Here is a 15,758-nt window from a genome sequence, read left to right on the forward strand (position 1 = left end):
AAGAGTACCCTTCCCACATTGTTGTTGTTTTTCTGTTTTGGTTTTATTATTGTTTTTTGTTTGTTTGTTTGTTTTTTTGAGACCCACTGAGTTTAACCAAGATCATTTGTGTGATCATGGGTTTGGAGGCATCTACTGGGCCTAGTGGCTCCTCAGTAGGCACTCAAATGAAGAATGACTAGTCTTTCCCTAGAGTCCATTTCTAGGGCCTCAGGGAGGGGCATGGCTCCATAAACCCATTTCCTATCAGTCCAGAAGAACTAAAATTGGATTTCAGGGTTACTGGGGCAAAGGTTAAGAAACAGGCCTACAGGAGATAATCTGCCCAGCTGCAAAGAGCAGCACCACTAGAAATAGCATTGCCTAGTGACTGAGGAGAAGGGTCCCACTGGAGATAGAGTTGATCAGTGACCCAGTTTTATGGCCACATTCCTTCCTGCCCACTGGAGATAGGGTTAATAAGAAACCAACACTTCCCTGGATAAGGTAGTGGACAAAGAAAACAAAGAAAGCTAAGCCATGGTAGTCTTGGAGCCTTTTTTGGTCTTGTCACTTTAGACATTAGACCTTTTTATGTTACTCAACCAATAGATGCTTGCCAAGTTGGAACTCCCCTGCTTTGGGGCTTTGGGAGGGATAGGAACCTATACATTTACTCTCAGCACAGAGATCAGGGCTCTTTCTGGGTACCACTGTGCTGGTGACTGGTCAGAGCCAGGCTCTGGGTCGATTAAAGGTTCTCATGTATATTGCATCAGTCCTGGTGGTTTTTTTGGTGGTCTGGTGATCTGGGTACAGCATTGCGTAGGCTCATTACAGGAAGCCACAGCACACAAGTGCACTGGCTGTACTGGGTCCAGCAGACAGCACCCCGCAGCCTTTCTTCCTATCTTGCATGCTTCTGCAACATTCTCTGAGCCTTAGTGGAATAGTACAAATGTCCTGTTTAGGGCTGAGGGTCCAGCTGTTACCGAGAGCCAGCACCCTGCATAGCCATGGGCCTCTGCAGTCACTATTTATTGCAGCCCGGCTTCTCTGATTAAAGATGGAAATAGCACTTACATATAGATTTAACTGTAAATATTTAGAAGGCAGCACGGCAACATGACAGGTTAGCTAACAGAAGTAAGTTTAGCTCTAAAACCTCCTCAGGCATGGCTTTTGGTGTGTGTGTGTGTGTGTGTGTGTGTGTGTGTGTGTGTGTGTGTGTGTGTACAGGCATACTGGACTGGGTGTGAATTCCCTCTTGTGGGGGGGGGACATCAAATCTCCATGGAGATTCCATCTCACCTGACTCAGAATGGCTCTCATTATGAAACCAAAATAACAACAAACACCAGTGATGATGTGGGAAAGGAGGAGCCCTTAGTCACTGTTGGTGGAGTAATATGGTGCAGCCACTATGGAAATCAGTGTGGAGGTTCCTCAAAAAAAAACCCTAGAGACAAAACTTCCACATTACTGACCAAGTACTCAAAGGACTCTACATGTTACTTCAGGAACACTTGCTCAACCATGCTCACTGCTGCTCTGTTCACGGTACCTAAGAAATGGGTCAGCCTTAAAGACCGCCAACTGATGAGTGGATAGTGAAAATGCAGCACATATACACAGTGTATTTTATTCATCTGTAGAGAAAAGTACAATTGGGAAGTCTGAAGGCAAATCCTTGGGGAAAAATGATACCATGGCTCAGAAAAATAACTACTGCATGATCTCTCTCATATGTAGAGCCTAGCTTGAGACCTCCAGACTTGTGTAATTAATCTGGAGGACCTGCAGGAGCAAGTAGATGAAAAAAGGCTACTGGGGTGGGGAATGCCTTCAGGGAGCAGGGCTAGCAACACACAGGTGATATTATAACAGAGAGGGAGGATTGTGAGGCTGGAAAGTTTAAGCAGGGATGGGTGTGGGTGCATAGAGGAGACAAGAGAGGAAGGAGGAAGGCTAACCAAAACTAAGGACCTACAGAAACACCGTATCGACTCTTACTACTTTTTTTTTTTTTTCAAGACAGGGTTTTTCTGTGTAGCCTTGGCAATCCTGGACTCACTTTGTAGACCAGGCTGGCCTTGAACTCACAGCGATCCGCCTGCCTCTGCTTCCCGAGTGCTGGGATTAACGGCGTGCACCACCACGCCCGGCAACTTTTTAAGGCAATTTAAAACAAGGTGAAGAAGAGCTAGGAGAGCGCTATCCCATAGGTTTGGATAGTGCGGCTGCTGCAAGCCAAGAGTTAGGAAACAAAACCCCAGTGTCAGGTCTGGGCTGTCTCTTTATTAGTTGTTGGTCAAAGATGCTCTGGAGGCCACTCAAACAATACAAGCTCTCACCATTCTTCTTGGTTGCCCAGAAGAACTAGTTGATGACACCCTACTGCTAAAGACACCACACGCCTTGTACAGAGCAGAGAATCAAGTTAGAGGTAAGCTGCCTGCTTCCCTCCCTGTTGGCTCATGTTCCTAGTGCTGGAAGGTTCTATATAGGCAGTGGGGGAAAGGTATAGTCTTCCTTAACCGTGAACTGTATGACCAAATGAATTTTGAAGCCAAACTTATGGATATCTTTTGTCTTTCAGATTCTGGCACTGTAGGCAAGAAATTTCCATTCATTTTCCTATATTTATTGAGTACCTACTATGTTCTTGAAGTCCTTATACAGCAAGAACACAGCCAGTAAGCCAACAACTCTAATGGTTCATGGCGCATTCCAGGTAGCAGAAACAAGAGAGCCCCATGGAGGCTGCTGAGAGTAGGCTGTACTCAGCATGGACTAGCCCAGTTTGACTTGTTCTGTTAGAACATAAGATTACATATTCTAAGAAAGTAGGCAGCTGAGGTTTGAAAGGCTGTGTTTAGTATTTCTCCCTTTATGTTTGTCAGCAGGCTAGTCTTTGTGAATGGCGTGTGTGTGTGTGTGTGTGTGTGTGTGTGTGTGTGTGTGTGTGTGTGTATTGTTTCCTGGGACCATTGGTGAATCTTCATAGGATCTAACATTCTGGGCTGTGTGGATCTGAAAAGGCTTTCTGAATCATTAATGTAGCCTGGATGACTAAGAACACTGCCGTGGGTTGAGGTTTTGCCACTCTGTAGGAAGCATAATAATAAGACTTTCTGAGCACAGTGTTTGGCAGCCTCCTCTCTTCTAGGAAAGGCACTAAAGCACGTCATGCCAGCAACCAGCTTTGGGAGACCCCTCCCTCAGATCGCACAAAGATGCAACTGGACTGACATAATTTCATGAACTAGGAAGCTGCATTCAAATTTTGGCATTGTAAAATGAAAAACTCACTCAACCTCTAGCTTTGAACATGATAAGCTTGTCTTCAATGCTGAGAGATTTTTATAGGGGAAACCCTTCTGTAAAGACATTTTGGGCGGGAGCTACTTTTATTTGTTCATTGACAACATAAGCGGCTACATACCTGAGGTGTTGTTTGCATTGCAGATTTACAATTGATGTAATTAATTTCAAATAGAATATTAGATCAACCCAAGGACTGGACTTGGAGCCATAATGGATGTGTCAAAGGGGAAAGAAAAGATACTGTGAGGCTGAGATACTATGGCTGTCGTACTGAACTGCAGTAGAGACAGACACAAGGGTGCAGGACCAGCCTTGCCATCAGCTCCTTTCCCATTTCTCTCCGTTGGGGTGGAACACGGGGAGGCAGCTGGCAACCAGAGAATTCCTGAGAGCTGTGGTTATCAGAGTCTATAATGGCATCCGCTGATGGTTACCTGAAGCTCCAGCTGGGCTTGCTCCGCTCCTCCTCTCACTGCCCCTCCCTGAAGATCAAAACAGCACAGGCTCCTCGTGGCACAGACCCTACATAAGCTTTCTATGAGTGGGGCTTCATATGAGCGTCATTTTGTCAAGCAGAAAACCAAGGCTCGAAGAGAGCAACAGAGCAGGCTTTGGAATACCCATGGCATAACTCTGACATGATGATTACGTGAGAAAATAGGCTGCCCCGCGGGCTCTGGACTGCCACACAGTAGGCAAGGAGGATCACAGATGCAGCAGTTTGGAGAGCAGGAGCGCTGGCTGTCACTCAGAACCCCACCAGGCGTTTGTTTTTACGTGCTGCAACCATAACTGCTTGAAAGATGAAGCAGGATTACATCAACGTCCACCTTCAATGCCTTGGGTGGTAGCGGGCAGAGTTGTGAGGGAGCCCAGGGAACGAAAGAGCACAAGCAATCAGCAGGTAGCTCGGCATGCGGGGAGCGACCGGGGCGCAGGGGGCGTTGGGAAGGTACTTCACTCCTTACCACTTCACGCTTTTCCACTTCGAACCAGCGGGAGATGCCAGGTAAGCTCTGCACCAAGTAGAGCGATGTTCTCTCCACCCAGAGACTCTGCAAAGACACCACAACACAACACAACACGACGTCAGGCTCTACCTCCTACGGTGCCCTTCTTTCCAGGCCTCGAGCTGGGACAGATCTGACCAGGTGCTGCTTAGTTCCTGCAGCCTCTCGTCAGCCTTCCCTGGAACACTTGTGAAACGGTCACAGTGAGATGCCTGAAACGACTCCTCACGCAGAGCAAGCGAGCACCTGCTTCCGAAAACAAGGGTCAGAGTGCAAGGGTAAGCTGTACCCAGTCTTACTGCTCTTTCTCCCCAATGTGACTAACCTCGTCACTCATCACGGTTTAGCCACCTTCATCTAGAAGAGGCAACAGTGTAATCTATGGAGACAAGGTTAGAGTGACCTAACCTAAAGGGAGAGGACTTTAGGATTACATGGCTTGAACCTTCTGTCATTAAGGGGAGGGCTTTACATTTCAGAAGGATGCTCGACTCCTTCAAAACCATCTTCCGATTAGGGGAAGGGCTGGGCGGGTCACACACGCCTGGAGCCCCATCGCCTCTCTATCGTCATGTGCACAGGGCCTCACTTTTGGTAATGAGCAGAAATGCTGTGACTCGGGGGCACCTGTGTGCTTCAAGATGGACTCCTTCTGACCAGGAACCAGCTCCTTCAGGACACGTGACATGCAGCTGCTTTTGCCATGAGCCACTGTACATGACAAGGTTTTCTTTTATTAGCCAGTTTTGGAATGTATACTTTATCACTGTTATTTAGCGTGTTACCAAAAAGAGCATGTCTTTCCACCAGCTACTGAGATGACTACGGAAGAGGCCGTGTGGTAAGAGCTTGACAGGTTCTGCTGATGTCAGAGGCAAGCAGACAAAAGCTCAGAGGGCTGAGAGGGATGCTCAAGGTGTGCACTGGGATGCAGGCATCCATGCTGTCAGGATGGCGGCTTTCTGAGAAGTAGGCAAGCAAGAAGGGTTTTACAGAGTGAAGAGTTCACCAGGAGGAGGGTGGGGGACACTGTGCAGGCAGAAGGCTGCCCACACAGACTTTTAGCTGCCTGTGAGAGGGTAAGGCAAACAATAGAGAAGGTGGGTGTTGCTGGAGCCAAGGGGAAGGGTGGGTAGGCGGATTGTGGAAAGGACAGGCTTGGAATAATGGGGTTCAGTTTGGAGCCAAATCCTGAAAGCTGTAAGTATGGAGAAAGAGACCGATTTAACCTTACCCATCCCCCAAAGGCAGCTAGACCACTGAGTATTAAATTGCTGGCCAGGAGGAACAATGGTTCAGTAGAAAAAGCAAAAGAAAGGGAGTTGGGAGACATGGGTTTCAGGGCCAGGGGTAAAGGTCACAGGCATGTGACTCTGAACAAGCTAGTACTATGATCTCAGTACATCCATGGGTGAGCACTGGAAGCCACTGCAAGGCCAAAGAGCTGTATCCTTATCTAATTAAATCTCTACTTGGCTTGGGAGGAGGAAAAGAGAATTAGAAATATGCAGACAGGACTAGAAAATGATTGTGGGTCTTTTCAGTAATATCTCCATGGGGTTTCCCAACGGTATTTTTATTGATCAATGCCCGGGAGAAGGAAGAGGCTAGGGGGCAGGCTGCTGGTGCACGTGGCTGGTTCCAGTCTATCTTTTGCTTTTATATATCAGTCTGTGGTTAGATTTCTGAAGAGACCCACAGTAAACACATATGAAGTATTCTACAAAGGCCCACTTTTCTATTCCGTTCTCCTTGGAATTCTGCAAAGCTACTGCCTCTGCCCCTTGGCTGGGAATAACCCCAGTAGGTAACTACTGGCAGCGCTGGGAACCACTGGGCAAGGATGACTGAGTGGTAGGAGATGCCTCCTGGCTTAAGAAGGGAGTGTTTGTTGTGAGCACTGCAAAAGTAACACCCTTACAGGAATCAGCTCATTTTGCAATTTTGTTTAGGTTGGAATGCTGAGTCACTGTTTTCAAGGAAAGGGATGGTCATAGGTGAGTTCTGAGTACCTGCCTCCTTTCCCAGTGAGGCTGTGAGAACTCCTGGCCCTTTCTGACTTGTAGCATGTTGAATTATCAAGGTACACTGGAGCACCCCAGCACATGCAGAGGCTAAGATGAGCCTGTACTTTGGTTGTCATCTCAGAAACCTAATTGCACTGTTGTGATGCACACGAGAGAGAGCAGAATCCAGAAGGGCGCTTCTCCACTGGACCAACAGCGCGCCCACACAGCCTCCTCTCAGTTCTCCCTTGCCTGCTCCTTCTTTTTTCTTTACTCTGTGCTTCCTTGATGTTAGAATACATACATATTCCCACAACGTCTCACCATGAATGGACACCAGCACCGTGTTCAAACACGAGTTTAAAGCTTAGTCTAAGCACCACTGGTATTGAACAGCCACAGAGAAAATGACTTCAGGACCTACTCCCAGATCTGCTCAGATTTTCTGGGCTGGGGCCACTTCCTGCTTGGAAAGTGTTTCCTATCACTTGGATACACTGCAGAGTTGGGGAGTGATGAGGATGATGGACTGCTAGACCCTTTGTTCCAGTCACATGGCATTGTTCTCAGTCACTATTTACCAAGGCTCAGAGAGCTCAGCCCAGGAAAGCACATGGGGAGGGCAGCCGGTTACAGAGGCTGCAGGGTACCTTGAACTCGTTCTCCTTGTCTTTCGTGCCTTTGTGGAACGGTCTGTCATAGCGGAACTTCCAGATGTGGTTCACTTTATAGAAGCTCTTGATGTTGTCCGGAACCCCCTCTCTCTGCAGCACCTCCTGGCTCTCTGGAATGGGAGTCACAGCATATATCTGTAAATCTAGGATTAAAGAGTCAAGGAGGGAACCTGACTTGGCAAACAGCAAGGCAGTCTGGGTAGCAATATGGTGTTTCCATTTCAGCTGAAGTCGTTTAAAAGCAGCCCAGAAGAAAAATCTCCTGTAAGCATGCCTCCAGCTTCAGGCCTTACTCTGGTCCTAAGTGCGGGATTCTGACAGGACATTCACTTGGCATTTCCATAACCTGGGGGTTTACACATCACTAGTTTAGTGGAGTTGGGGAGAAACAGCTGGGCTTGGCATTCCAAATTACAGTAACCTAGATCTTGTACATGAGACATTTACATCTTTAGTCTGGTCATGGTTCCTCAAATTTATTTATAATGATATGAAACTCCTTATAAGACTATGACCAAAGGCAGTGGCCAGAACACTGACAAGGATTTGCAAGTGTTGCTGTGACCTCTGAACTGTGGCTCCATCCTCCAAAACCAGTATAGATAAGCAGGGTGGTTAGGCGTAGTTCCCACTTTAAATACTATTTTGCTTACATAGTTACTTCCTTCCCAGGATAATAGAGAAAATATTCTTCTTAAAAATTTTCTTATTCTTAGGTTTTGGCTTTGAAAATTTTTCTTATTTTTCTTGAATTTAGGTTTTGGCTTTGAAATTATTTCTATAACAGCCACTGGGAGCTTCCCTGTCCTCTGTAAAACCACTGGTTTCAAATGGCTTTAGGAAGAACTGATGGGTAAATTGCCTTTCTGTCTAAAGCCTACATACTTCCATTTGAGTCCTTTGTGTTTAGATGGGCGTGGGGTGGGGTGCACGGGGAGGCGCTGTGAGTTGTATACTATCATTAAGTCGGAGTCCAGAATATCATAGCTAAGAGCCTCCCAAGGACCCTGAAGACACTTCTTTTTCTTCCTTTCCTCACTCCAGAATTAAAGTATAAGGGGAAGAGGGTGGAGCCTGTGCAGTAGGGAACACAATGCTACTACTTCCTTGAACTGAAGCAGTTTCCATAGGAAGTCAGAAGACAACTGTCCTATGGGAAACCCCATAAAAAGGAGCTTCAGGAGGAGGGCTGCGTCCACAGGAGTGTCAATTAAAAGGCAGAAAGTTCCTTAGCAGATGTTTAAGACATGTCTTTTCAACGGACACTGTGATAATAATTAGAGTAATTACATTTTGTTCAGAAGGCACTAAGCCAAACCTAAGAGGTCTAGGAATGTAAGAATGTGGCCGTTGAAAAAGGGAGCTGTGACTGCCAAGCTTTGCAGGACAATGTCCCAGAGCTAATGGCAGGTACCACCCAATGGAGCGCATCAGGAATGGATACACTGAGCCTCGGCCTGGAAGATGGTCTCGTCAGGCTGGTTAGCATGCTGCATGGCGATGGCATGAGGGAACTCGTTCAGCATTCGCTGTTGGAAGGCCTCCAGTCTTTCGTAGTCATGTCCTCGACATACAAACTCCTTATTCTGGGGGGGCAACCAAAAAAAAAAAAAGAAATTAGAATTACATAACAAAGGGAAGAATATGGCTGGCAATAACTGACCATCTGCTCCACACCACATTATAAAAATGATAAAATAAACCAGAACCATCTGAAAAATATGTCCACGAATTAAACATGCTGGGCAAAGGGCAAAAGCCTCACTTGTTACTGGTTTTCACAAGACCCAGTAGCATGCTCTGAATCCCAGGTTCATTTGCATGGGGTGAGGAGAGGGCCTGATACTGAGCATCAAAGACAAGAACCAGGCAAAGTGTCTTAAGATGTTGACAGACATGTGTTGGAGACGATTTTTATAAAACAGACGCCAAATCCCTACATACAAATCTCCAATTGCATAACATAGTAATACGATAGCTAACAATATATTTTACTGCATTTTTATCTAAAAGTCTGTGAGATCTGCTTTATCCTTCCACTGAGAGGGCCAGCAGGTGGCCATCTCTACTCTAGCCTTCAGGAGTATGGAACGACCAAAGGCACGGGGACTTCCACCCCAGAACTGGCTTAGTTCAGCTTGATGGGGCTAGTGGGTTTTAGAGCCTTGCTAAATGTTTGTCTGTTTTGTTTTGTCATATTATACTATATTTTATTAATTTATTCTAGAGGTCAGGACTCTCTCATTCAGGACCAGAAAATTGACTCAGTGGGTAAAATTGCTGGCCAAGCCTGATGGCCTGAGTTCAGTATCTGGGACCCTGATGAGGGAAACAGAACTGACTCTTGCAAGTTTTCCTCTCTCCTCCAGAAGTGCACCGTGGCACCTCTCATCCTACATATAACTAAAATAACATTTTAAAATGCCAACAGCCATCTGAGCTGGGACAGAGAGCTGTAAAGATGAGAATGTTCTTTAAAATGTATCCCAATAGCTGGTTGGTTATGAGGACCACTCTTCGCTAGTTAAAAGACCACAAAATTATAACTGTTGAGCCAAGTTATAGCTGAGATCCATAGTGCAAGGACTGGTCACCCATCCACCACCACTCTATGACTGACTCACTGCCTTCACCTGTCTCCTCCACCTCCGGAGTCTGAGATTACAGGTGTGCACCAATCATGCCTGGTTTAAGAGGTGCTGAGGATGGAACCAAAGGCTTCCTGTAAGCTAGGCAAATCCTGTACCAAATAAAGCTCCATGCTGGGCACCTGGCTTCAATGAATTCTTTAGCGTGTGGTAGGTATGTATGCTTCTTTTGTTTTTGTTGCTATGCAGTAACCTATCATGTACATTTGGCCTGTCCATCCCTCACCTGACGATTCTTGAGTTTTTCCTACTTTTTGGAGGATAAGAGCAGAGCAGTACAGACTTGCATATAAGTGGTTTCAGAGTTCTTTTGTGATGACCTAGAAGCAGACCTCCCAGTTAGAAGGGTTAATATTTCTCATATGAGGAAAGTAACTGTTTCAACACATTAGAACTTAAAAATGTATCCTGAATTTAAAAAGGAGGCACTCCTTGGAATTCTGAAGCCTGCAGTGTTCCTTAGAAACCAAGAGAGGGCACCCTTCTCTTTCATTTTGACAAAAATGACAATTACATAGAAAACAGCTATTTTTCAAAAGACCAATTATAGACATCAATTTATTCTAAATACCTATTAAACAAAATTTGGTCTATTTGGGCAATGTAGTTTTGGTGTTTTCTAAACTTCCTTTTTAATTTGTGCTTCTAAACTACTTCTAACTTTTAAAAACATTGTCTTTAAAGATTGATTTTTTAAAAAAAACGTTATATGCATATGTGCATATCTATGAAGGTATGCCACACGTTGTATAGGTGCCCACAGAGGCCATAAGAGGGTGTTGGAGCCCCTGCAGCTGGTGTTAAGTCAATTGTGAGGTGCTTGACATGGGTGCTGAGAACCCAACTAGGGTCCTTCTGGGCATGCAGCAAGTTCTGTTAACCAGAGCCATCTCTCTAGCCCTATGTGCAGTTTACAGTAATTACATGGAGTGGATAGGAATCTAGCATGGCTCAGTGAATGCTTGCAACTAAACTCAGACTTTAATCAGGGCTACATGGGTGCCTAGTATGCCTTCACCATGATTACCATCATGGGCTTCTTCTTCTTCCATAAAAATATAAAAAGGTGTATCACATGATGGTTTGGTGTAGAGATAAACACACCAATACTGCTATTCATTAATATGTTACATATAACTTATAAAGTATTGTTATATTTTCCTTCAACCTAAAAGTCATTTTGCTTTCTTCTTACAGTTTATAGGAATCAGAAATTTTTTGGGGTCCCTAAAACTTTTATGCTCTCCAAACACTATACCTATAATTCACAATAGATTAGCCAACTCTTGGCATGATATGGAAGGAAATATAGGTTTTCATACTGTTTGACTCTGTGTCAGCAGAGGAGGAGCCTTGCCCACATCAGAGTCACACTTTGCCATGCTGTGGGGGTCTCTGGTTCCTTATGTTGCTCACAGTTCTGGAAGGAATACCTGTCTACTGAGAGCCTGGCCCCAGGCCCCTGTGTGCTTCAAGGGGTGCTGGCAAGAGACCAGGATTGACACCCACATCTAAAATTTAGTATTTTTAAATCAAGCAAATGCTCTGCATTTGCCATTGTTTTGATCTGCAATTGATGTTTCTTTCATTGCCAATGTTGTGTACATTTTTTTTTTAAAGTACAACAAGAAGATCTTACATATTGTGTGTGTAGCACCCAACATGGTCATTTCAATCAATTAAAAGAAATGTCAACTTGCTGTCTGAGTTCCGTTTCCTGTTGCTGTGGTGAAATAGCCTGACAAAGGCTATTCCTCAGGGGACGAGGGCTTACTTCATGGTGGGAAGTAAGGGTGTCAGCAGCTGGTGACAACATGTCAGTCCACACGCAGTGAGGAAGAGAGGAGAGATGGATTTTCCTGCTAAGCTAGTTTCTTCTTTTTCATGCAGAGCATTCTAGAGGATCCCTCACAGGAATGCCTGGAGGCTTGTCTCCTAGGAGGGTCCAGGTCCTGGTCAAGTTGATTGATACCCACCAAACTATAACCATCATCATCCCATGTGATCTAAATATTTACATATGGTCTTTGGATATTTTGAGGTCCATTCTGTAGATCAATCATCTATTTACTTTATCTAAAAGGCAGATAAGCTAAGGATTAAACAATAAACAAAGTCTTTGTCTTCTGCCTTCTCTGAGTCTACTCCCCTTGTCTTTTCTCATATATGTTTACAGTTATGACAAGATTTACTCAACAGAAGTATGTTTATATTAAAATTTAAAGTTGTAATGTACTCAGTTTGGCGCGCGCGCGCGTGTGTGTGTGTGTGTGTGTGACTGCTTGGCCTTGAATTCTTGATCATCTCAGTATATGATCATATAGAGTGCTGGGATTGTAGGCATACACAACTGTGAGTGGCTCTGTTTTGTTTTGTTTTGTTTTGTTTTTGAGACAAAGTCTTACTCTGAAGCCCCAGGCTGGCCTGAAACTCACCATGTGGCCAAAGCTGGCTGTAAAGCTGTGGCCATTCTCCTGCCTCAGCTTCCCAAGTGCCAGTGTTACATTATGGAGGCACTTGGCTCATAAGTTGATTCAGTTTTATCAGGTATTTAGAGCACTTCTCCACGGTTCCCTGAGTGAGTAAGTGAACTCTTTTAACCAGTGTTTTAACACATGGAGGACGTTACGGACGGACATGTCCAATGGTTACTCACATATATAAATATTATGTGCTCAGTGTAAAGAAGAGGGATGAACTACATATTCTATATCTACCTCACAATGTCCAGAAATTCTTCTTTACAGGAACAGTTTATACTAGCAATGAGTCAGCTGTCTCTGCTGGGTGATATTTACCTTCTAGTAAAGCCATCAAAAAGGCCAAACAGCACTTTTTCCATGGCTCTAGAGTAAGATTTGTACTTAATGTGGCTCTGTTACTTCCTACAGTCTGCAACTCCACTGCCCGCCTCTGTATTCTCGAATGCCAACTATGGAAGCTGCACAGTGGATGCAGTGACTACCACACAGGGGAAGCCATAATCACTGAAGACTGCAAGAAGCAAGCAAGCTCAGGAAGGCGTAGAGTATTTGATCTTGAGAAATCGTTCAAGACAAAACATTCTAGAGTAACAGTTCCACAAATTAAAAAGGTAAAAATGTCATGATGCCATCTCCTCGTTACTTGTCATAGAATGCTACCCATCCCTTAGTGTTCTTGACTGGGGGATCTGAGCAGGAAGAATTAAACAAAACTAAGTAGTGTATTACTTACTCTTAAGAAGAATGGAAATTTTTTCCCGTAAAATCCAACTCTGAAGAACTCAGGTTCCAGACGCTGCTGGTCCATGATTTTGTCATACAGAGAGGCTTCCATCATCTAGGAAGGCACAGGGAAGGTCTGTGAACTCCATCCTTCATTCCAGCCAGACCAGGGTAAGGACGGGGGCAAGGACATGCTGCTATGTGCAGGTCAAGTACTTTAATTCCTTTTTAATGCTTGCACGTGAGGGTCAGCAAGCCAGCTTTGTAAACACATTCTGAATAAAAACTTCAGACTTTGTAGGTTACCTGGTTTCCCTGATACTTCTTAACTCGCAGGACACAGGCTCGCAGGACCCTTTAAAGGATCAAGGTTTTTACTGCGAGTTACTACCAGAGATGACTGTGGTGAGAGTTTTGGTTTCTTAAAATACCCAGTTATGTTATGTGAACATGTTTTTGTCTTAATCCCAGGTGTGGGATGTGTGGCTGCTTCAGACTGTCTACAGCAGCAGACCATTTGTCGTGTGGCTGCTCTGGCTGGGGTGTGATTCTGCCAGCTGAAGATAGTTTAATTCTAGGGATGCTCGAGAGTATATAAAAAAGAGCAGAGGCCAAGGAGAGGAGGCTGGCTGTTCCTCCTGCTGGCTCCTGCTCCTGTTGGTTTGTCAAATAGTTGAGTGAAAAGAGGCAAGAAAAAATTGGTGATACCCTGATGAGACGAAGATTGGATTGGTCCCAAGGACTCGATGCCCCTAACCAGCAGGAAGTAGTCTAACAGGAACTCAATGTCCTCCAACCCCCTGTCTCTCCTACCTGGTGTTGCGGAGCTGGAAGGGTTTTGCGTGGAGAGAGTGGGAGATATAAGAACTCAAATAGAGTAGCGTAAACAAATACGCCTACAGCAGACAATTTCTGTAAGTCTGTGTCATCATAGTGTAGATCAAGTAGCAATTACCATGAAGAACTAGAAGCCAAGCCTTTCTGGAGGATTCTTGTGCTAGGTGTATGCACCTATGGCTTTGCTTCTTCCTTGCACAGTTATTCAGGATGAAGAATAGGCAAGATGGGGGTAACTCACCAACCCGAGCCAAGGGAGGTGTGGAGCCCAAAGTGGTGTCTGGGCTAAAGGCTCTGAAGTGTGTCTTTGACAATGCTCAAACTAGATGGCAAACAAAGCTATGGCTTCCCTTTTGTGGTATTATTATCCCTGGGGTTTCCAGGGAAAGACTAATATTGTACTTGAAGGCTTCCTTATCCCCGAGTAACAGCACCCCAAAGAGCAGTTGGCATGAAGGGTAATGTTTTGGGTTTATATAAACCTTAGTGACTATGGCACCCAAGGGTTGTCACTGGTAAACACTGTAACCTCGCTTCTGTTGCAGGGGCAGGATGCCAGGAGATGTTAAACAGCAATGTCCTTATATAAAGCTGTGGGCTCCAACAGCATCAGCACGATGAACTGAAGTTAAAATGAGATTTGTTTTTCCCTTTAATTTTCAAACTAGGAAAAGTATCAATGACCCGCTGACATTAGGTATTATGGCGCAAGTAGAAGGTCAGCTGCCAGCTGGTGAATAAGGTGCTTGTGGTGGTGCAAGGGGACTTTGCAAGCTGCTGTAGGCTTCTGCTCTCACGTCTCCAGTGGCAGCCTCAAAAGTGGAAGGGAATATCAATATCATTTAAATACGTAAGAGCAGAGGATCTTGTGTTAGAAACCTAGGGGAACCTCAGCACTCGTCACCATGTGAAATACTTGTTACTCCCAAGAATAAGGACTCGTTCAAGCTTAGATGCAGGGAGATATAAATAAATGACTCAGGAATAGGGAATAGTACGATCTCCGAGCACCTGGTTTAGTGAGAACAACTTTCTGAAGGTACAGAGAGAGTTCACAAAGGACTTGCCCCTAGTTTATTTTAACACAAGCCAGCTAACCATTTCTACCACTCTGTTTTGTAGACTGTAGGCACTAAGAACTGGATGCTGTCAGAGAGACTTTTGTGTGATTGAGAAGCTCTTCAGTGCAGTGATTTTACACAACGAACTTAAAATATTAATCCTGGATTAGACTATGCATTGTAGACTTTAGGAACAGTTCGAGGGCTCCCTCTTTGTATATGAATCAAAAAACACATCTGCTATTTCTCTGTGTAAGTGGCTGAGTATGCTTCAGGGAAAATACTTATCTTAGGACAAGTTTCTATACCAAGAGGGGTCACAGCGTTGATTTCCTACAGCCCCACTGGGAAGTTGATCAAAAAGGGGTACCACACCCGACTCACAGGCACCCCGGTACTTTACCCTCATCTTGCTCAGGTTCCTGTAGTCATAGTAACTCTCATACTGCTCTGCAATCTTCCGGCACAAGATAATGCCATTTTCCCAACACTGTGTGAAGACAATAACATGAAAGTAAGCATGCACTGCATTTATGCACGTCTAGCCCAGGTCAGGGTATGGATGCTAAGTCCTTACAACAATCTAAAGTAATAACAATACCATTTTAAGCACAAAGCAACATTCAACTAACATGTAACTTATTAAAATGTTCAGAAAGTTGGAGATGACAGCTCCTTATGATATTCACTAGTACATGGTGCAAAACCAGGATTTTCTGTGCCACATCACACCCTGGAAACAACTGTAGTTTCATAATGGTTACATACATGAATCTACACAGACTCTCAGTGCTCAATAGGGAATTATCATTGACTCCTAAGGCTCAGTAAGTGACGTCTGGCACCTTGGGCTCCTTGCTTGGTTAACATGCACTTACAAGTTGTGAGGGCCATTAGATTCTGGTTAGATCAGTGCATTACTTTCAGAAGAAATGTTTAATATTTTGTCATCTAGCATACTATCAACAAAGTTTTGTAATAAAAACCTAGACAGATGTGTGGCTTTTGGG

The 15,758-nt window shown here is 44.7% G+C and overlaps 1 protein-coding gene across 4 annotated transcripts in view; it reads right to left on the bottom strand.

Annotated features, from left to right (window-relative positions):
• The window catches only part of DOCK4 (dedicator of cytokinesis 4), a 421,713-nt gene that overhangs the window by 23,674 nt on the left and 382,281 nt on the right, over positions 1-15,758 (bottom strand). For all 4 annotated transcript variants that reach the window (XM_084791186.1, XM_084791187.1, XM_084791188.1 and 1 more), the window contains 5 exons: positions 15,152-15,238; positions 12,861-12,965; positions 8,441-8,582; positions 6,973-7,139; positions 4,275-4,361 (listed from right to left, as the gene is read on the bottom strand). In XM_084791186.1, the coding sequence (XP_084647312.1) occupies positions 4,275-4,361; positions 6,973-7,139; positions 8,441-8,582; positions 12,861-12,965; positions 15,152-15,238 (588 nt within the window). The remainder of the gene's footprint in view (positions 1-4,274; positions 4,362-6,972; positions 7,140-8,440; positions 8,583-12,860; positions 12,966-15,151; positions 15,239-15,758) is intronic.

Source organism: Acomys minous (assembly GCF_964271855.1).
Source record: "Acomys minous genome assembly, chromosome: 8".
NCBI lineage: Eukaryota > Metazoa > Chordata > Mammalia > Rodentia > Muridae > Acomys > Acomys minous.